At 62.9% G+C, this 21,764-nt stretch overlaps 1 protein-coding gene across 1 annotated transcript in view; it reads right to left on the reverse strand.

Moving 5' to 3' along the window:
- Positions 1 to 4,780: 4,780 nt before the first annotated feature.
- The window catches only part of AMZ1 (archaelysin family metallopeptidase 1), a 20,362-nt gene continuing 3,378 nt past the window's right edge, over positions 4,781 to 21,764 (reverse strand). The window contains exons 2-6 of the mRNA XM_032872778.1: positions 10,961 to 11,128; positions 8,561 to 8,689; positions 8,079 to 8,248; positions 7,424 to 7,600; positions 4,781 to 5,903 (exon numbers count right to left, since the gene is read on the reverse strand). Coding sequence (XP_032728669.1) covers positions 5,346 to 5,903; positions 7,424 to 7,600; positions 8,079 to 8,248; positions 8,561 to 8,689; positions 10,961 to 11,128 — 1,202 coding nt within the window. The 3' untranslated portion in view covers positions 4,781 to 5,345. The remainder of the gene's footprint in view (positions 5,904 to 7,423; positions 7,601 to 8,078; positions 8,249 to 8,560; positions 8,690 to 10,960; positions 11,129 to 21,764) is intronic.

Here is a 21,764-nt window from a genome sequence, read left to right on the forward strand (position 1 = left end):
AGTTGAGCTCTTGCTAGACTCGCCTGCTTACGAAGCAATTTAAAACAGATCTTTCTATTCCAGAATCTTAAAGAATCACTTTTGGACCTCTTCCAAATATTCTTTTTCTTAACTCCATTCAAACCAACTGAATTTGGCAGGTTATCCTCTGACCCAATGCAGCGTTCCTTGCCCACCCTGAGCACTCCCAGGGCTGAGTGCCCAGAGGACCCCACGAAGGGCAGGGCCGGTGTGGCGGCATCAGTGTTCCTGTGGAAACGCAGCTCAGAGCCCATCCGCGGGCTTCACTGAGGGAAACTCTGGGAGGAGCGGCTGCCCACTCCGCCACGGGCACCATCCTGGAAGATCACGCAGAGCCGAGCCTGCCCACAGTGCCACCTGGAGGCCTGCGTTTGTGAGCGCCATATGCCAGGTGAGCGTACCTACCTGAAGGGTAGAGATGCACTGTATGGCCACAGTGGCGGCTGTACCGCCTTCTCTGTATGGGGTTTTGATAAATCTACTACAACTTGCTTTAAATTGTCTGCTTTCCCAGCGTTTGGCCAAACACCAGCTCCCGCTGCCCCGCGGCCCCAGCAGGTGACAACTCTAGGATGGAAAAACACAGGTGACCATGGATCCTAGAGTGCATGGTTCGTGGGGCAGACGCCATTGCAGAAGCCGAGGCCTCCCGCTGGGTCTCGTGGGCATGTGGCCACAGGAAGGTATGGTGAGTGGATGCTCATGGCCTCGGATCTAGGCCCTCCCCGTTCCTGTTTGCCCGCTCATCCTCTCGGTGCCACCCCCAGCAGGAGCAAGCAGCAGGGCGACAGTGTGGAGCCCCGACCTCGAGGCAGGAAAATGCCTCGGTAGTGTTAGCATAAAGAGAAACACCAGCCCTACCTTGGTTGCCCCCGGAAACACAGGAAAGGGAGTGAGCCAGTGTGACAAGTAGGATTCCTAACCCCTCCCGTTCGCCCCCGCGCCCTGTGCACCTGCAAGCCTGGTGGGTGGGCGGGCACCCTGCATCCCCGCAGGAAGGAGCGCCTGCTCGGTTCAGAGGATGAATTCTCTCGTTTGCAGCTGGGCTTCCAGTACGTCCCCCACACTGGGCTTTTTCTTCACGTGCATTGACAGCATTTATTAAGTTTAAGAATAAAAACATAATTCAGAAGCGCTCCAGAAAATCTGAACTGCGTAGGGTTTACTCCGCATGTCCAAGGCTCCTCGGGAATCCTGGAACTAAGACACCCACGACCCGGCGAATTTCCCCCTGGCTGTGGGACATTCATAAGCATGGACGATGCCAGTCCGGTGGTCATGCCAGGAGCTCCTGGGATCGGGATGTGGTGGGGGCCACGAGCGAGGGCTGCGGGGGCAGGACGGGCTGGGGAGGGTGGCCCCAGAGCAGAGGGCATGGGGAATAGTGCCGCAGGGGTGTTGGCCCCTCCCTGCCTCTTCCGTGCTTCATGCCTCGGGCAGGCGACCGAGCTCCTGCGGGTCCTGCCCGTGACACAAGGTGGCTTCTCTGAGAAAAGCCCCTTTCTGCACACTCAGGCCCCACACAGTGCTCTCTCCCAGGACCCCCGTGCTCCCAGCCCTGTCCCCCAGCTTGTGACTCGCCCGTCTGTCCAGTGCAGCCCCCGGGAGCATCCCCCCAGGTGGGCCGAGGGAAGAAGGCACCAAGCCGGCCTGAGGGCTCACGGCAGAAGGCCCATCCTCACGGAAGGGTCCGGCACACTCCCTCTGAAATTCTGCTCTCACTCTAGCTGGTGCGGCAAGAGACAGCGAATCTCCATTTGTTGCCAAAAGTGCAAATGAGGGAAAAGACAGTGACATCCACCTCAGACGGGATCCTCCAGCCCAGAAGCCCTCTGCTCGATCGGACACCTGTTCCAGGGCAGGTGAGTGTGTCTCCATGTGCCACGCTGGCGGGGAGCTGGTGGCAAGCGGGACTTGGTGTCCTGCCTGGTCCCCACAGACCTCAGGCCGGTGAGAGACCCACGACACAGCCTTACAAATGGGAAGTCGAGCACTGTGAGGAATGTGACACGGTGCTCAGCATGTCAATGGGACTTGGAAGGTCTCATGTTCCCTGCAGCCTGGAGGCGACACTGAGGCTGCGGTCTAGCCAGAGAGCTGCTGGGAGGGAGGGGACAGTGCCAGAGAAGCAGCGCAGTGGCCCATGTGCAGGAGCGGCCCGAGGACAGGGGACACTGGGCCTGGCCTTATGGCCAGAACCTCACAAGCGTGTCAAGAGGCTCGGGGTAGTTGCATGGCCTCACAGGGAGCCTCGTTGATGGTGGTTCTGGTTCATTCGTTGGGTGCCTGGGGTCATTTCTGACCCAGGAGGTGGAGGCCGGCTGCAGGTCAGCTGGGGCTCAGGCTGCGCCCTTGAGCCACCTCTGGTGAGCGACTCCGTGGGTCACATGGGTCATCACAGGGCAGGGGTAGACTGAGCGCCTCGTGGCCCCTGGAGGTTTTTTGGAAATTGCTTTTTTAAACCCCAGACTAACTTGTTTTTGTGTCTGTGCCCAAGAATAGAGTTCAAAAATAACACGCAGGTGTTCCGGGTTCTCATGAGTCCAGGTGCTGCTGGGCGGTTCTGGGAAGGGCAGTGGGGGCCGCCTTGGCTGGTTCTGCCCGAGACTCCCAGTTACCCTGTGGCATCCGCTCGCTCTCTGAGGGCCTCAAGTTTGCGATACCCTGGCATCCTTGAAATCCAGTTCCTGTCCATGCATAGCTGCCCCACCGCGAGGGGGAGTCCTCCCGGGCTGCAGCGGCCTCCGCAGCCCTGGGTCCAGTTCAAGAGCCCCCCGAGAAAGCCCTGCTGTCCTCCCTCCACCACTGGCCTTCCCCGGGATACTCGGACTCAGCTGGGGCCTTGGCCCCTCTGGACAGACAGTCCACGGAGCCCGAGTCCTGCTGCCCTTGCCCCAGAGTGCTGCCCCCAAGCCACGTGCTGCGGCAGCCGGAGCCTCCTGGGAACCTCGTCGCTGGGGGCCCCGACTCCGCTTCCTGCTCAGCCTTCCCCTGCATGCTTCCGCGGAGCTGGAAGCAGATGGGCCAGTGTGCCCTCCAGCCTCGCAGCATGGGATAAGGGACGGGCACACGTCCCTGCGGCCTAGATGGACCTGCTCGAAGGGGCGGGTTCTTTGCAGGAAGATGGGCCTGTCCCTTCCCGGGTAGATTGGGGTCCTCAGCCGCCCCTGCCTGTCGGGTTTGAAAGCAGCTTCTCAAGGCCCCGGGCTCAGACCTTGAGTGTGGGCACGTGTGCGCACCCCTGGAATGGTGTAGCTGCTCTTTTGAACTTGATGGGATCTAAATTTGGACTCTTAGCTTCAACATTAGCTGCTTGGCCAAGGCATGGCATGTTTGGGGTTATTTTCAAGCCTTTTCGAGAGTTCATTCCTCCGGGAAAGGTCTGAATCCGCTGTCCCATGAGACTGCTGGCAGGCCCACAGCCACCTTCTGACCCATACTCTGGAACTGTGAGGGGGTGGGGCAGCAGGGCCCTCCTGGGCCCGCAGGGTGCACCCGGGGGCAGGGAGGAGTGGCCACTGGGAGAGGAGGCTGCCACCATACCCATCTTCATCAGAACGGTTTAGATGGGTGCTGAAGCTGCTTCGGAAGGCAGGTAGGTTCCCAGCGCCCCTGCCCCGCCCTCGGGAGTCACCATACACGTGATGTCTTGACCCCAGAGTATCTTTAGCCCCATGTGGGACTCACGGGGACTGGGGACGGATACAGAGCTCGAAGGCAATACAGTCCACTTTGTATGTTTATTAACAAAAACCAGGCCCCTAGGGAGCCATGGTGTGTCGATACCCAGTTCCGCTCGCATAACGTGTGCCACCGCCCCGGGGACTGTCCCAAACTGCTCCCCACCCCTCCAGCCTCCTCAGTGCCAAAAGGAACCTCTGTTCCTCCAAGTTTTATTCTCACAATGTCCCCCCAGCAGCTGGCTTTCAAACCACTGTCCCTTTGCAGCCCAGAGGCAGAGCAGACAGGCAGCCATGCCCATGGCCCAGGCTCCGCCCCGAGTGCTCCCTACCCACATCCTAGCTTCTCCGCTACCATCTGGAGACCCACCTTTTGCAGAAGACGGAAGGAAACTGGAAAACAGGTAACGTGACTGAGGCAGCAGGAGGGCCAGTCCAAGCCATGCTCACGGATAGGGCAGGTTCCCATTCACCCCAGCTCTGCCTGACAGTGCCACCACCATCCTTAAAGGGAGGGGTCCCAGGGCCCCTCCCTGTGAACCTGGGTGACAGCCATGCTGGGGTACAGGGGCAGCGGCATTTTGGGGTGCTCCTGGAGGTCCTGGGCCCGTGGCATGAGCCCCAGGAGCCAGCCCTCCGTGCAGCCGACGTTCCTTCCTACAGACTTCTGCCCCCAATGCAAATGCCTTAGCTCTAAGCACAGGGTTGGGGCTCTAAGGCACGAACGAAGGTTGGGGGCTGTGTTCGTGGCGACAACTCCCAAGGCACAAGCCTTCCTCTGCTGGCTTCTCCCCATTTCCCTCCCTGACCTCAAGCCCACACCTGCACCCAGTGCTTTGCAGGCCTGGGACCCTGTGCTCCTACCTGGAGTCTGCAGACAGGAAGCTTCAGGCCTGCTTGCTGGGGGAGGAGATCCTCGATCTGGGTTGTATTTTGCAGTTTTTCTTAGGAAAGCCCCGAGACTGTAAAGCTAGCCCCAGAGTGTAAGAGCACCCCTGTCTGGTCTCTTTCCAGGAGGGAGACGCAGCTGTAGGCACACTGCTGAGGTCCGGAAACCTTCCCTCCACCGCTGCACAGACACACAGAACTAGGATGGAGCTGGCAGACGCCTGTGCACGCCCAAGCTTCAGCTCAGGAAACGTGTGACAGAAGCAAAGGGACACAGACACCCCAGATAAGCTGGCCGCCTCGGCCCAGCCTGCATGAAAAGGAGTCCTAGGAGTCCGTGACGACCCCGTAAATGCCAGGACCTGAGACCCCAGCGGCACCCCTTGTCCATAGCCCACACTGCTCTCACCACTGCAGGGGACGACAGGTGACCAGGTCAGGGACACGGAAGGCCTCGGTCACCGCGACCCTGCCCGGCAGCCTCTGCAGGCACCGCGTGCAGCCTGAGGCTCAGAAGGCTGGGCCAGCCCTGCCCACATGGGGTCGGCCACACCATAAGCCCCTCACTTCCCCCGGGCATGCAGCCTGGCTTCTGCCCCGGGCAGCCTCTGCTCCAGTGGGGTGGGCGAGGGAGGCCCAGAGCCCCCAGTGCCGTCCAGGCTGGGCCTGAAGACTCTCTGCTGGGACCCTGGGGACAGGACCCAGGACTGCTGCTGATCCTGGGGGTGCACGGCGAAAGACGGTTGGGCTTCCGGGTTAATTCTCCTCCGTGCTCCAGCGACAGGGAGACGATCCCGCCCTGGCCAGTCTGCGCGTGCTCAGCTTCCTCCGCAGGGAGGAGAGCGTGCCCCCCAGGACCCTGCGCAGCCCCGGGCCGTCGCGTCTGCAGGGCAGGCCGGGCCGGGGTGCGGGGAGCTGCCCCGTAAACATCCCCCACCCGGCCAAGGCATCCACAGCCCCGTCCACCTGCGCCAGCTCCTCCTCTGTCACCTCCCGCTCCAGGGCCTGGATACACAGCGCCAGCCACTGCCCGTGCTCCTCGATGGCCTCGCACGGGGGTCCAAGCTGTGGCGGGCTCTCAGGGATGGCCAGCGAGCCCAGCCCCTCCTCGTGCTCCAGCTCCAGCCCCACGGAGAAGCTGTGGCTCCCCGCGTCAGGGGTTAGGGGCTCTGACAGGCTGCTGCCCGGCTCCGACGCGCTCCCGCAGCTCAGACCCGAGTCTGTGCTGCCCGGCAGGGTGTCCGCAGCGGACGCCGCCCCCGCATCCTGGCTGGGCCGAGTCCGCGTCCCCGCTTGAGTCCAGGCGTAAAGTCTCTGTGAGGGAGAGACAGAGGCTGGGCTGTGTGAGTGCTGCCCTAAGACCCAGCCCCTTTGTGGGGGACCACCCTTCCCCCACCAGCCCGGGCCCCCCAGAGCCCCCCACACAAACACTCAGAAGCAGCGCATGCCCAAAGTTCAATTTAACCCACACTGTATTAAGAGCAATAAATACTCAGAACTTCTCCTGCACATGGTCTTACTTTTCTGATCTTTGCTCTCACTTCTGTCTGGTGTCTGCATGGTGGACACGCCTGTGACCACGTGCTAGACACCCCTTCCCAGCACTGCTCCCAGTGTCACCCACACCCCTCCGCAGCTTGGTCAGTGTTTCCAGCACCCCACTGACTGGAACAAGAGGACAGCAAGGACTGTTCCCTGCCCAGCCCTCCGTCAGCACTCGGTCACTGCCAGAGCGTCCAGGGACCGACCCGGGTTCTAGGGCCCCCATCCTCCTCCTCCTCTGAGCCCCTCCAGTCACATAGGTGAGGCTCCAAAACAGGCCCCCTTCCTGCGCAGGGGTGTATGCAGAAGGTGGGAGCGCTGGGTCAGGGCACACGGGTCCAAGGAGGGACACCAGTGAAGACACCCCTGCTTTTCATCAGCCAGAGCCAGCCACCTTCCCTACACGTGCCCTGCAGCGTGTGCCCACTCCCCCTAAGTCCTCAGTGGGGCTGTGTCGGGGGGCCCTTCCACCTGGGCTGGATAGCCCATTTCCCAACACCCAGAAAAGATCTGCATCGGGAGGCAGCTCTGGAACTTGGGAACACCCAGTCTGCTAGGTCAGCAGTCGTCAAAGTGGGGTCCCTGCTCAGCAGCACTCCTAGGAGCCTGAGAGATGCAGGCCCTCCTGCCCAGAGGGGCCGGGTCAGAGACTCCCTCCTGCCTGAGAACCTGTCCAAAATGGAGTCTGGCATCCCCCACCTTCACCAGAAAACCACCACTTACGGCCTCCCCCAGGACAGCGGTGACCCCCTCTCCCTGGGCCCCCAGGCGCACCTGGGACCCTGCTGCGGGCAGTGCCTTGAGGCGACAGCAGAGGGCAGCATTGACCTGAGAGCTTGGCCCGGCCACCTCCCCAGCGCCTGCAATGGCTTCCTCCTCCCAGGGGCCGGCCTAGCAGCCTGGGGAGAAGCTGGGGGGGGGGGGGGCAGCTTGGGCCCTGTGCGATGCCAGAGGCGCCCTGAGCAGATGCAGGAAGTGTTAGGATAGGCCCAGCACCTGACCAGCGCTCAGAGAGCGTGGCCTGAGAACGAAAAACCATCTGCCCCTCTTCCCTCCCACAGAGCAGCAACCCGATGGCCACAGCTCCCATCACTGGGTGCAGACCGTGGGCCAGGCACACAGCGAGGGCCGTGAACACTGCCCAGCACCAGCAGGAGGCCAGGAGGTTGGCACAGGGGTCTGTTCACTTGCCCACAGGGCCCAACTCTCGGCCCGCTGCCCCCTGAGCCCCATGCACGAGGCCTGCTAGGGAGCTCAGATGCCCTCTCCCTGCCAGCACGCTGGCGGCTCACCTTGTACCTGTCGACGAGCCTGAAGCCGAGGACGTGCTGCAGCTTCCGCAGACAGATGGGACAGAGGTCCAGGGGCCGCCGCAGGGCCTCGTCCAGGCTGAGCGCCCCCTGCATGAGGCAGTGCAGCCAGCGGCAGTTCCCCAGCCCCAGGAGATGGCAGAGCTCATGACACGTGACCTGAGAGAGACCACATAGCATAGCGTCATTGCCCTTGCCGCCGTGATCCCGGCCACCAGCCAAGCCCCCAATGCTGGGGTCCGCGCCCACAGGAGCCCCCATGGCCAGGAAGCAGGCCCTGTGCCCTCGCCCCTGCTCCCAACGGCACAGGGCACAGATGGACAGCTCTGGAGCACCCAGAGCCCACCCAGCACGGGAGCTGGGGCAGCAAACAGGTTCACACCCCAACTCTGCCTACTCCCAGCTGCATGAGCTCAGGCCAAGGTATGGGCGGCTCCAAGCCCTGTTGTCTGTGCTCTGGACAGCCTGGCCTTCAGCATGGGGCTGTCTGGAGCGCTCAGGCCCTTCTGGCTGATTGCCCATCCTCAGCAGCGGCCTGGAACTCACCAGAACCCCCAGGCCTTCCATCCTCTTGCTGCCCCATCTCCTCCCCACACCACCCCATGCACTGACCCCACGCCCTGGCCTCCCTGCCTACCTTGCAGCACTGGACCATCCCCAGGGCACTGAAGCACACAGTTGGACCTCCGTCCTGCCCGGGAGTCACAGGGTCGTCTGTGGCCACCTCCACCAAGGCTGGATTAGAGGCGCGGGGTCCCGATGGCAAGAGATCCCCCAAGAACCGGGCAAAGCTGCAGACGCCTACCTCTGGGGAGAAACAGAGACACAAGGCGTCATCTCACGGGGAGCCTGGGAGCAAAGCCTCCCCGTCCTCGGGATGCATGGGTCCTGGAGGCCCGGCCCTGCCAGCGCGCCTCCACAAAGGCCACTGTGAGGTCCCTGCCCGAGAGGAGGCAGGACTTGGGGGTGTGCATTCTGGAGCAGTTTCCGGGTAGGGTGTCATCTTCCCCAAGAGAGTTGGGGCTCCCATGCACTGGCTGCCCCATTTTGCACCCCGGGGTGCGCCCACCCACCGCCCCCAGCAGGGCTGGGGCAGGGGCTGCCGGGGCGCTGACTCACCGTGGCCTGGAAGGAACTTGCCGAAAGTGAAGCTCCAGGCCTCGCAAGGGTACAGGTCGGACAGCGTGAGGCCCAGCACGCACAGCGCGTCCCCCGGCTTGCTGTTCTTCAGGAAAGACAGGATGCCGTCTGCGAGGGGAGAGGGCCCGAGGGGCAGTGAGGGGGCGGCCGGGTCCCCGTCTCCCCAGCCCAGGTTCCCGGCTGTTCTCTTCCTCTGCCTGTGGCCAGCCCCTCCCTAAGTCCGGTGCAAGCTGCCCACATTCCACAAGAAGCTCGTGGTCCGAGGTGGGGAAGTCCCAGCAGCCACACTGCACAACACAAAGCAGGAGCCACAAGGCCTGGGCCTCAGGGTCAGGCAGCCGGGGTCATGTGAGCAGGCCGTCAGGGTCTCCATTTCCAAAACTCAGAAGAGCTGGCTCGGACGGGGTAGTTGAGAGGCCCAGATACATCCCAGTGGGGACACGAGGAAGGCCACTTGACCAATGGGACCAGTGTTCAGGGGACAGTGCCCTGGCAGCCACCGGATACGGCAGGAGCCCCAGAGACCCATGTATCCGAGTCCCCTCAAAGCAGCAGGGACGCTGTGGACGTGATTAAATTAAAGGCCTTAAAAACCAGAAGTTACTCTGGATTTTCTGGGTGGGCTCAGGGCAGTCATTAGGGTCTTTAGAAGAGGCAGAGGATCAGAGAGACCGGAAGATGATGGTGGTGGGTAGAGACACAGCAGTCCAGGACCGAGCCTCGAGCAGGGCCGTGTCCCATAGGCAGGGGCAAAGGCAGGGTCAACAAGGTCTAGGACCAGAAGAGGGTCTCAGAGGCCAAACCTGAAACCTGGCACACAGGAAGGACCCACCGGCATCAGGACGGCACGTGCCCCAGCCAAGAGCTCCCTGTCCCCCTGAAAGGTCCGTGCCCATAATGGGCTCCCTGTAATGCACACTGGGGACTGTGAGCACGCCTCCTACGGAGGAGAACCAGATAAGCTGAGTGAAACACAAAAAAGCTTCTTAAAGTGTCCTAGGTGGGGTGGCGATGGCCACAGGGGACACCATGCACATCCTGGGGCGGGGGGTACAAAGCAAACTTTTCTACTGGTCACAGTGGCGACGAGGTTACAGGTGTGGACGTCAAGGCTCACAGAGCTGTTACAAAGGGACAATTTCCCTACACATGAATTATGCCTCCGTAAACAGGATTTAAGAAAAACCAGAGACCTGATGAGAAATTAGAACAGGGATGGGGGAGGACTGGAGCAGGAAGCTAAGGCTGAGCTGCTTCTGAGACTGGTCTGGGTGGGGGGAGTGCAGGCTGGCCTCCCAGGGCCGTGGGTGGTCCCGAAAAACTGCCCACCTCTGTCTCAGCCACCACCTGCCCGTACTTGGCAGAGGAAATCCAGAATCCTCCCTAGAGCCGATCACATCCTCCCAGGCCACGAGTTCTTCTCAAAGTTAAACTAACTTTCCAATTAAGATGGCTAACGATGAAAAATAACAAAAGAGATGCAGACAGCAAGGCGGTCAAGGCAGAGCGAGCAGAGACCACCAGGGCGCTCCAGGTGGTGGAATCAGCCCTCCCAGCAGCCGCGTTCATGGTTTGAATACAGAGCTTAAATTCCAGCAGGAAGTCGGTATTTTTAGAAGTGGCACTGCTGGTTTGAGGAAGAACCCGCAAGAAACTATAGAAATGCACAAGAGGAGAAGTGAAATGCAGAATTCCGGGCGCGGGCGTCACGGCGTCCATGGTGCGGTTGGGGGATCCGCAAGGGAATGACGTGTGGCTGGAGCAGGGGCACAGAGAAGGTACCAGACCGAGGGGAGGTAACGCACAGGGGAGGTATTGCACATCCAGGTAGAGCGCCGAGTGGGAAGGAAGAGCACGGCTGGGGGTTCCCGCCGCTGACCAAAGACCCTGGTGCACCCCAGACGTGGCATTTGCTAGAGCCCCAGCCCTGCTGGGGCCCCCTAGACTTGTGTCGGGCTGTCCCACGCATCTGAGAGCCTCCGGTCCATCTGTGCCCCACCCCCCCGCCGCTCTTGAGCTGCCAGCAACCCCGGGGATTTGCGGGGGGCAGGGAGGGGTCTTCTGGACGCACGCAAGACTAAAGGCTGGAGCGAGGCTGTGCAATACAGCGGGCAGCCGGAGGAGGGCTCGCTTCACCCGCCTGGCGAGCCCTGGGGCTTCCCCGTGGACTCGCGGCTGGGAGTCCCGCCCCACACTCGCGGGAGAGGGAAGGCAACTCTGCCCCACCCTCCCCCGCCCAAGGCTGGGAAAGAGAGGCTCCCCCAGCAAAGAGGGGAAAGGGATTCCTGCCTTCCCCCGGGGGTCCCCCTCCCGCCCTCTGCCTCCTGGAAAGGGCCCCATGCAAAGTGGCGGAGGCTGCGCCCCGCCGCGCTCGCCCACCTGTGTGCAGCTGGAGCCTGTCCGAGTCCTGGCTGGGACGCGAGCAGCAGTGAAGGGACGCGGCCGCCACCGAGGGCAGGCAGCGGACCTGCAAGCCCAAGAAGAAGGCCTCCGCGCAGTTCCTCAGGTGCTCCAGCAAACCACTGCCCGCCGGACCCTCGCTCAGATCTGGGGGCGGGGCAGTGCGTCAGCCGCTCGGCCCACCGGCCACGCCCAGCACCCCCCCCAGCGCCCAGCACCCCAGCACCAGTGTCCCAGCGGCCCCCAGCACCCCTGCCAGCACACGGCACCCCAGCCCCCAGCACGCCCCCAGTGCCAGGCACCCCAGCCCCCAGCAACCCAACCCCGGCCAGCACCGCCAGCACCCCCCACCACACCCCAGCACCCACCGGCACCTCTGCTAGCACCCCAGCACCAGCACCCCAGCGCCTCAGCCAGGGCACCAGAACCCCAACACCCCCACTAGCACCCAGCACCCCCGCTAGCTCCCCTACTAGCATCCAGCACCCTGCCAGCACCCCTACAAGCACCAGTACCCCAGCCAGTACCCCAGCACTGTAGCCAGCACCTAGTAACCTCCTGTCAGCACCACAGCACCTCTACCAGCATACAGCATCTGCCACTAGCACCCCCGCTAGCACCCAGGACCACCTAGTAGCATCCCAGCACCACCTGCCAGCACCTGAGCACCCCTGCCAGCACTCCTGCTAGCACCCAGCACACCCACCAGCACCCCAGCAACCCTGCCAGCATCGAGTGTCACCTCCAGTGCCCAGCACTCCCACCAACATCCAGCACCACTGCCAGTACCCCAGCACCCTCACTGGCACCACAGAAACCCAACCAGCATCCCAGCACCTCAGCAAGTGCCCCAGGACCCTCACTAGCACCCAGGAACCTGCCAGCATCCCTGCTAGTATGTAGCACCCTAGCACCCATGCCAGCACCCACGCTATCACCCAGCACCCCAGTACCCACACCAACACTGACACACGCCCAGCCAGCACCCCTGCTGGCACCAAGCACCCCAGTACCCCACCAGCAATCCGGCACCCCCGCCAGCCCCCCACTAGTACCTAGCACCTCAGCACCCCTGCCAGCACCCTAACTGCACCCAGCACCCCAGCACCCCGCCAGCACCACTGCTAGTACCCAGCACCCCAGCACCACTGCCAGCATCTCAGCACACCCGCCAGCACCCCAGCACACACCACTAGCACCCAAGTACCCCCCAGCCAGCACCCCAGCAGGCATCAAGCACTTCAGCATCCCTGATGGCTCCAAGCACCCCAGACTCTCTGACAGCACCCCAGCAACCCCACTAGCACCCAGCACCCCCACAAGCAATGCTGCTAGTACCCAGCACCTCAGCACCCCTGCTAGCATCCTAGAACCCATAGCAGCATCTCAGCACTCACGCCAGCACTCAGTACCCCCACTATCACCCAGCACCCCCAGCACCACAGCACCCCTGCCAACACCCCTGCTAGCACCCAACACCCTAGCACCCCCACCAGCACCTCAGCACCCCACCAGGACCCAGACCCCCACTAGCACCCCAGCACCCCCACCAGTATCCAGCAACCCTTTTGTACCCCAGCAACCCCCGCCAGCACCCTAGCACCCCCACCAATACCTCAGCAGCCCCGCCAGCACCCCTGCTAGTACCCACCACCCCACCAGCAACTCAGCACCCCAGCCAGTGCCCCAGTACCCCCACCAGCACCCCAGCACCCCTTCCAACACCTCAGCACCCCCGTCAGTGACCAGCACCCCACAAGTATAACCCTAGCACACTAGAAACCCCACCAGCACCCTCATTAGCACCCCACCACACCCACCCAGCACCCTAACACCATCGCCAGCATTCTAGTACCTCCCACCAGCGCCCCTGCTAGCACCTGGCACTCCACCCCCGCCACACCAGCACCCCCCCCAGAACCCCAGCACCAACACAAGCACCCCACCACACCCCACCAGCACCCATACTATCACCCAGTACACAGCCAGCACCCCCACAAGCAACCCAGCAACCCTGCCAGCACCTTAACACCCCCACTGGCATCCCAGCACCCCCTCCATCACCCTGCTAGCACCCAGCACCCCAGCACTCCCACCAGCACTCCCACCAGTACCCTAACACCCTCACCATTATCCCAGAACTATCTGCCAGCACCCCTGCACCTCCCAGGCCCCAGCAACCCCATCACCATCTGAACACCCCACCCCTCCACAGCACACTTGCCAGCACCCCAGCACCTCTGCCAGAAACCCAGCACCCCCACAAGCACCCCAACACCCCTGCCAGCACTGGAGCACTCCTGCTAGCATCCAGCACCCCCGCCAGCACTATGCTAGTACCCAGCATCCCAGCACCACCACCAGCAACTCAGTACCCCCGCCAGCACCCTGCTAGCACCCAGCACACCCCGCTAGTACCCAGCACCCCCACCAGCACCCCAGAACTCCTGCTAGTACCCAGAACCTCCTCCTGCACCACTGCTAGTACCCAGCACCCCAGGACCCCCGTCAGCACCTCAGCACCCCCACCAGCTCCCCTGCCGGCACCTAGCACCTTAGCAACCCCATCAGCACCCCAGCAGCCCCCAAGACACCCCAATAGCACCCAACACTCCAGCACCCCCACCAGCACCTCAGCACCTCCGCTAGCACCCCTGCAACCCCACCAAACCCCAGCACCGCCCGCCACTAGTACTGCAGCACCCCCGGCCAGCACCTGAGCACCCTGCCAGCACCCCAGCACCACCACCAACACCCCAGCACCCCCACTAGCACACCTGCTAACACCCCAGCACCCCCACTAGCACACCTGCTAGCACCCCAGCACCCCTGCCAGCATCCCTGCTATCAGCACCCCAGCATCCCTGCCCATCCCTGCTATCACTCAGCACCAAGTACTCCCGCCAGCACCCCAGCACTCCCTGTCAGCACCCTGCAAGTACCCAGGACCCCAGCACCTCCACCTGCATCCCAGCACCTCCTGCCAGCACCATGGCTAGCACCCAATGCCCCAGCACCTCCACCAGCACCTCAGCACCCCACTACCACACAAGCATCCCACCAACACCCAAGCACCCCAGCACACCCCACCAGCACCTGTGCTATCACCCAGCACCCCAGTACTCTGCCAGCACTGCCACAAGCACCCCAGCACCCCCACCAGCACCCTAACACCTCGCCAGCCACCCAGCAACCTGTTAGCACCCAGCATCCCAGCACCCACCCCAGCACCCCCTACCAGTACCCTAAAACCCCTGCCGGCATCCCAGCACCACCTGCCAGCACCCCTGCTAACACTCAGCAAACCAATACCCCAACCAACACCTCAGCACCCCTTCTGCACCCCAGCACTGCTCTCAGTACCCCAGTACCCCCACAAGCACCCCAACACCCCCCACCAGCACCCGAGCAGGCCTGCTAGAACCCAGCACCCCCACCAGCACTGCTGCTAGTACCCAGCACCCCAGCACCACCACCTCAGCACCCTCACAAGCACCCTGTTAGCACCAGGCACCCCCACCAGCACCCTAACAATTCCATCTGCATCCCAGCACCACCCTCCAGCAACCTGCTAGTACCCAGCACCCCCACTAGTACCCCAAACCCTCCCGCCAGAACCCTAACACTCCCACCAGTATGCCAGCACACCCCATCAGCATGGGTGTTCTGGGGTGCTAGTGGGGGTGCTGGGRYSCYAGCACCCAGCACCCCAGCACCCCCACTAGCACCCCAGAACACCCACCAGCACCCTAACACCCCATCCACATCCCAGCACACCCCATCAGCACCCTTGCTAGCATCCATCACCCTAGCACCCCCGCTAGCTCCTGTACTAGCACCAGCACCCCTACAAGTACCCAGTACACTATCAACATTGCCAGCATCCAGCAACCCCCACCCGCACCTCAGCACCCCCCCCTGCACCCATCATCCCACTAGCACCCCAGCACCCCCACCAGCACCTCAGTATCCCCTCTAGCACAACATCCCTTCCAGCACCCAACACCCCCACTAGCTCCACAGCACCCCAGCACCCCCGCCAGCATCCCAACACCCCCACCAGCACCCTGCTAGTACCCAGCGCCCTGGCAAGCACCTCCACACCCCTCCCAGCACCTCCACAAGCACCCCAGCACCCCCGCAAGGACCCATGCTATCACCTAGCACCCCAGTACCCCTACCAGCACCTCAGCAGTCCTGCAAGCAAGCACCCCTGCTAGCATAGCACCCAGCACCCTAGCACCTCCACCAGACCTCAGCAATCCTGCCAGCTCCCAGCACCCCTCTAGTACCACAGCACCCCATAAGCACCCCAGCACACCTGCCAGCACCCCAGCACCTCCACTGGCACCCCAGCATCCCACCAGCATCCCTTAATATGCAGCACCCTAGTACCCATGCCAGGACCTAATAGCACCCAGCACCCTAGCACCCCCACAAGCACTGCAGCACCCTCGGGGCACCCCAGCATCCCCACTAGCACCCCATCAAACCCACCAGCACCCCAGTACTCCCACTAGCATCCCAGAACCCCCACCAGCACTTCAACACCCCGCCAGCACCCCAGCACCCACATCACAACCCCTGCCAGTACCCAGTGTCACCTCTAGCGCCCAGAACTCTGACAGCACCCAGCAGGCCCTCCAGCACCCCCAGGACACTCACTAGCACACAGAACCTCACACCAGCACCCATGCTATCACTCAGCACCCTGCCAGCACCCCAGCACCCCCCACCAGCACCCCAGTAACCCCATTATCACCCAACACCCCCACCATCCAACCTGCTAGTACCCAAAACCTCCCAGCACCCTGCTAGCACCCAGCACAACACCACAACCGGCACATCCCACCAGCACCCTAACACCCCCACCAGCATCCAAACACCACCCAGCAGCACACCCCTAGCACCCAACACCCAGCATCCCCACCATCACCTCAGCACTCCTGCCAGAACACCAGCATCCCCACACCCCGCCAGAACCAGAGCACCCCTGCTAACACCCAACACCCCAGCCACCCGCAGTACCTCAGCACACCTGCCACCACACCAGCACAACCACAAGCACTCCAGTATCCCCACAAGGACCCATGCTATCACCCAGCAGCCCAGTACCCCCACCAGTACCTCAACACACCCACCAGCACCCCTGCTAGTACCCAGCAACCCCGCCAGCATCCCTGCTATCACCCAGCACCCCAGCATCCCTACCAACACCCCTGCTATCACCCAGCACCCCAGCACTCCCACCAGCACCCTGCAAGCACTCAGGATGCCAGCACCACCACTAGCACCTCAGTCCCCCCCACCAGCACCCTAGCACCCCCACCAGAATCCCAGCACCTCCTGCCAGCACTGCTGCTATCACCCAGCACCTCAGCACCCCCCACCACACTAGCACCCCCTGCCAGCACCCAAGCACACCTACAAGCACCCCAGCACATCCTCCAGTGCCCTGCTAGCACCCAGCACCCCAGCACCCATAACAACACCCACAACAGCACCCTAACACCCCCACCAGCATCCAAACACCAGCTGTGTGCTGGTGCCGGCATCCCGGCACCACCCTGCTAACACCTAGCACCCAGCACCCCAGTACCCCAGCCAGCATCTCAGCATCCCTCTAGCAACCAGTACCCCTGCTAAACCCCAGCAACCCCACTAGCACCCCAGCATCCCCGCCACCACCACTGTTAGCACCCCACACCCCAGGACCCCTGCCAGCCCCTCAGCACTCCTGCCAGAGCCCTAGTAACACTACCAGCACCCCAGCACCCCCAGGCAGCACCTCAGCAACCCCACTAGCACCCAGCACCCTGCCAGCAACCCAGCTAATGTCCAGCACCCCTGCCAGCACCCAGCAACCCTATTGTATCCCAACAACCCCGCCAGTACCTCAGCACCCCCACCAGCACCCTTGCAACCCTGCCAATACCCCAGCATCCCCAGCACCGCAGCAGCTCCGCCAGCACCCCTGCTAGTACCCACCACCCCTGCCAGCAACTCAGCAACCACACCAGCACCCCTCCAGCACGTCAGAACCCCCGTCAGTGACCAATACCCCCACTAGCACCACAGCACCCCCCCACTAGCACACTAGAAACCCCACCAGGACTCTCATTAGCACCCCAGCACACCCAGTCAGCACCCTAACACCTCCAGCATTCCAGCCATCCCGCCAGCATCCCTGCTAGCACTGAGAACTCCAGCACTCCTGCCACTAAACCAGCACCCTGCCAGCACCCCAGCACACCCACAAGCAACCCACCATGCCCCACCAGCACCCATGCTATCACTCAGTACACAGCCAGTACCCCCACTAGCACCCCAAACCCTCCTGCCAGAACTCCAGCACTCCTGCCACTAAACCAGCACCCTGCCAGCACCCCAGCACACCCACAAGCAACCCACCATGCCCCACCAGCACCCATGCTATCACTCAGTATACAGCCAGTACCCCCACTAGCACCCCAAACCCTCCTGCCAGAACCCTAACACTCCCACCATCATCCCAGCATGCCAAACCAGCACCCCTGCTAGCATCCAGCTACCCAGCACCCCCACCAGCACCCTAAGACCCTATCCACACCCTAGCATACCCCACCAGCACCCCTGCTAGCATCCAGCACCCCAGCACCTCCACTAGCACCCCAGCACCACACTAGCACCCTAAAACCCCACTGGCATCCCTGTACCCCCCCATGAGCACCCTGCTAGCACCCAGCACCCCAGGACCCCACTAGCACCCATGCAACCCCTGCTAGCCCCTTGCTAACACCAAGTACCCCGGCAACCCCGCCAGCACCCAGCACCCCCACTAGCACCACAGCACACCCACTAGCACCCCTGTACCCAAGCAAGCATCCCAGCACCCCCCACCAGCACCCTAACAGCCCTGCCAGCATCCCTGCACCCCCCGCCAGCGCCCTGCTAGCACCCAGCACCCCAGCAGTCCTGCCAACACCCTAACACCTGAGCCGGCATCCCAGCACCTCTTGCCAGCACCCCTGCTAACACCCAGCACCCCAGCACAACTGCCAGCACCTCAGTAACCCCTGCCACCACCCCAGCACAAACAGAAGCACCCTAGTACCCCTACAAGGATCCATGCTATCACCCAGCAGCCCAGTACCCCCACCAGCACCTCAACACCCCCGCCAGCATCTCTGCTATCACCCAGTGCCCCAGCATCCCTGCCAACACCCCTGCTAGCATCCAGCACTCAAGCATCCCGCCAGCACCCCAGCACTCTCCACCAGCACCTTGCACTCACCCAGGACCCCAGCACCCCCACTAGCACCCCAGCAACCCCCGCCAGCACCCTAGCACCCCCACCAGCACCACTGCTAGCATCCAGTACCTCAGCACCCCTGCCACCACACCAGCACCCCACCAGCACACAAGCACACCCACAAACACCCCAGCATACCCCGCCAGCACCCATGCTATCACCCAGCACCCCAGTACTCTGCCAGCACCCCTACAAGCACATTAGCACCCCCACCAGAACTCTAACATCCCTGCCAGCATCCCAACAACCCCCACAAGCACCCCTGCTAGCACCCCAAAACCTCCCACCAGCACCCTAACACCCCCACCAGCATCCCAGTACACCCCGCCAGTACCCCTACTAGCACCCAGTACCCCACCACCCCATCAGCACCCTAAAACCCCGCTGGCATCCCTGTACCCCCCACCAGCACCCTGCTAGCACCCAACACTCCAGCACCCCACTAGTAACCATGCAAACTCTGCCAGCACCCTAACACCCCCACCGGTACCCCAGCACCCCCCACCAGCTCCCTGTTAACACCCAGCACACCAGCACCCCCACCAGCACTCCAGCACCCCCAGCACTCAGCACACCCACTAGGATCCCTGCACCCACACAAGCATCCCAGTTCCCACCACCAGCACCCTAACACCCCCACCAGCATAACCGCACCCCTGCAAGCCCTCCTGATAGCACCCAGCAACCTATCACCCCTGCCAGCACCTCAGCACCCCGCCTGCACCCCAGCACTTCCACAAGCACTCCAACACCCCCACCAGCACCTAAGCACCCCTGCTAGCACCCAGCACCCCCACCAGTACTCATGCTAGTACCCAGCACCCCAGCACCACCGCCAGCACCCTAACACCCTTGCCCATATCCCAGCAACCCCCTCCAGTACCCTGCTGGCACCCAGCACCCCCACTAGCACCCCAAAACCTCCACTAGCACCCTAACACCCCTGCCAGCATCCCAGCACCCCACCAGCACCCTGCTAGCACCCAGAACCCCAACACCCCCACTAGTACCCCAGCACCCCCACTAGCACCCCAGCACACCACCAGTACCCTAAAATCCCATTGGCATCCCTGTACTCCCCACAAGCACCCTGGTAGCACCCAGGACCCCAGCACCCCACTAGCACCCATGCAAGTTCCGCCAGCACCCTAACATCCCCTTCAACACCCCAGCAACCCCCGCCAGCCCCCTGCTAACACCAAACACCCCAGCACCCCCACCAGCACCAAAGCACCCCTCCAACACCACAGCATACCCACAAGCACCCTTGCACCCTCACAAGCACTCCAGCACCACCCACCAGCACCCTAACACCCCTGCCAGCATCCCCGCACCCCCCAACACCCTGCTAGCACCCAGCACCCCAGCACTCCCGCCAGCACCTCTTCAGCACCTCAGCACCCCCACAACCCCAGCACATGCACAAGCACCCCAGTACCCCAAGGACCCATGCTATCACCCAGCACCCCAGTACCCCACCAGCACCGCGCCCTAGCATCCACCAGCACATCAGCAACCCCACCAGCACCCAGCACTCCTACCAGCACCTCAGCACCCCACCAGCATCCCTACTAGTATGTAACACCCTAGCACCCACGCCAGCACCCCTGCTAGCACCCAGCACCCTAGCACACCCACAAGCACTGCAGGACCCCTGCCGACACCCCAGCACCCCCACTAGAACCCCATCAAACCCACCAGCACCCCAGCACTCCCACTAGCACCCCAATACCCCCACAAGCACTTCAACACCCCACCAGCACCCCTGCTACTACACAGCACCCCAGCAACCACCACCACCACCCCAGCACCCACCACCAGCACCCCAGCACCCACATCAGCACTCCTGCACCCTCACCAGCACCAGTCTCACCCCCAGCACCCAGCACTCCACCACCACCCAGTAACCCTGCCAGCACCCCTTAGCCCCCACCAGCACCACTGCTGGCAACAAGCACCCTGTGGCACCAAGCACCCCAACACCCTCGCCACCACCTCAGCATCCCCACCAGCACCTCTGCCAGCACCCAAACACCCCAGGCAGCACCCCAACACCCCCAGCCAGCACTCCAACACCCCCTGCCAGCACCCCTGCTAGCACTTAGAACCCTAGCACCCCTGCCAGCACTGCAGCACCCTCGCCAGTGCCCAAGCACCCCCCGCCAGCACCACAGCACCCACTGCCAGCACCCCTGCTAGCACATAGCACCCTAGCACCCCCCACCAGCAGCCCTGCTCACACCCAGCACCCTAGGACACCCACCAGCACCTCAGCACCCCACCCCAGCACCCAGCACCCCACTAGCACCCCCAACAGCACCCCTGCTAGCCCCCAACACCACAGCACCCCTGCGAGCAATCCTGTTAGCTCCCAAGAACCAGCACTCCCACTAGCACACCTGTACCCCACTAGCATGCCAGCACCCACACCAGCAACCCAGCACCCCTGCCAGCACCCCAGCACCCCTGCCAGCACCCCAGCACCCCAGCCAGCACTTCAGCAACCCACCAGCAACCATTACCCCCACCAAACCCCAGCAGCCCCACCAGCACCCCAGCACTCCCTCCACCACACTATTAGTATCCCACAACCCAGGACCCCTGCCAGCACCTCAGCACTCCTACCAGTGCCCCAGTAACCCTGTCAGCACCCCAGCACCCCCTGCCAGCACCTGAGCAACCCTGCTAGCAGCCAGCACCTGAACCAGCAACACAGCTAGTACCCCGTACCCCAGCACTCCCAACAGCACCCAGCACCACCATCACCCCAGCATCTCCTGCCAGCACCCCAACAGCACCACCAGTACCCCTGGTAGTACCCAGCTAGTACCCACCACTCCCGACAGCAACTCAGCACCTCCGCCAGTGCCCCAGTACCCCTGCCAGCACCCCAGCAGCCCCCACCAATACCCCTGCTATCACCCAGCATCCCAGAACCCCTACCAGCACCTCAGTACCTCCAACACCCCAACACCCCTGCCAACACCTTAGCATCCCCACTAGTACCCCTGATAACACCAGAGTACCCCTGCCGGCACCCCTGCTATCACCCAGCACCCCCACTAGCACCCCAGCACCCACTCAGCACCCTAACACCCCCGCCAGCATCCCAGCACCCCCCCGTTGGCATCCTGCTAGCACCCAGCAACCCAGCACCCCCACTAGTACCCCTGCACCTCCTGCCAGCTCCCTAACACACCCACCAGCACCCCCTGCCATTCCCCTGCTAGCACCCAGCAACCCAGCACCCCTGCCGGCATCCCAGCACCCCTTCATGCACCCAGCACCCCTGCCAGCACTCCTGCTAGTATCCAGCACCCCACTAGCACCCCAGCACACCCACCAGCACCCAAACACCCCCCACTGGCACCCCTTCTAACACCCAGAACCCCAGCACCCCACCAGCACCCCTGCTAGTACCCAGCACCCCAGTACCCCCACCAGCACCTCAGCACCTCCATCAGCACCCCAGCACGCCTGCCAATACCCCAG

Source organism: Lontra canadensis, unplaced genomic scaffold (genome assembly GCF_010015895.1).
Source record: "Lontra canadensis isolate GAN:19392208 unplaced genomic scaffold, GSC_riverotter_1.0 scaffold45, whole genome shotgun sequence".
Lineage (NCBI taxonomy): Eukaryota > Metazoa > Chordata > Mammalia > Carnivora > Mustelidae > Lontra > Lontra canadensis.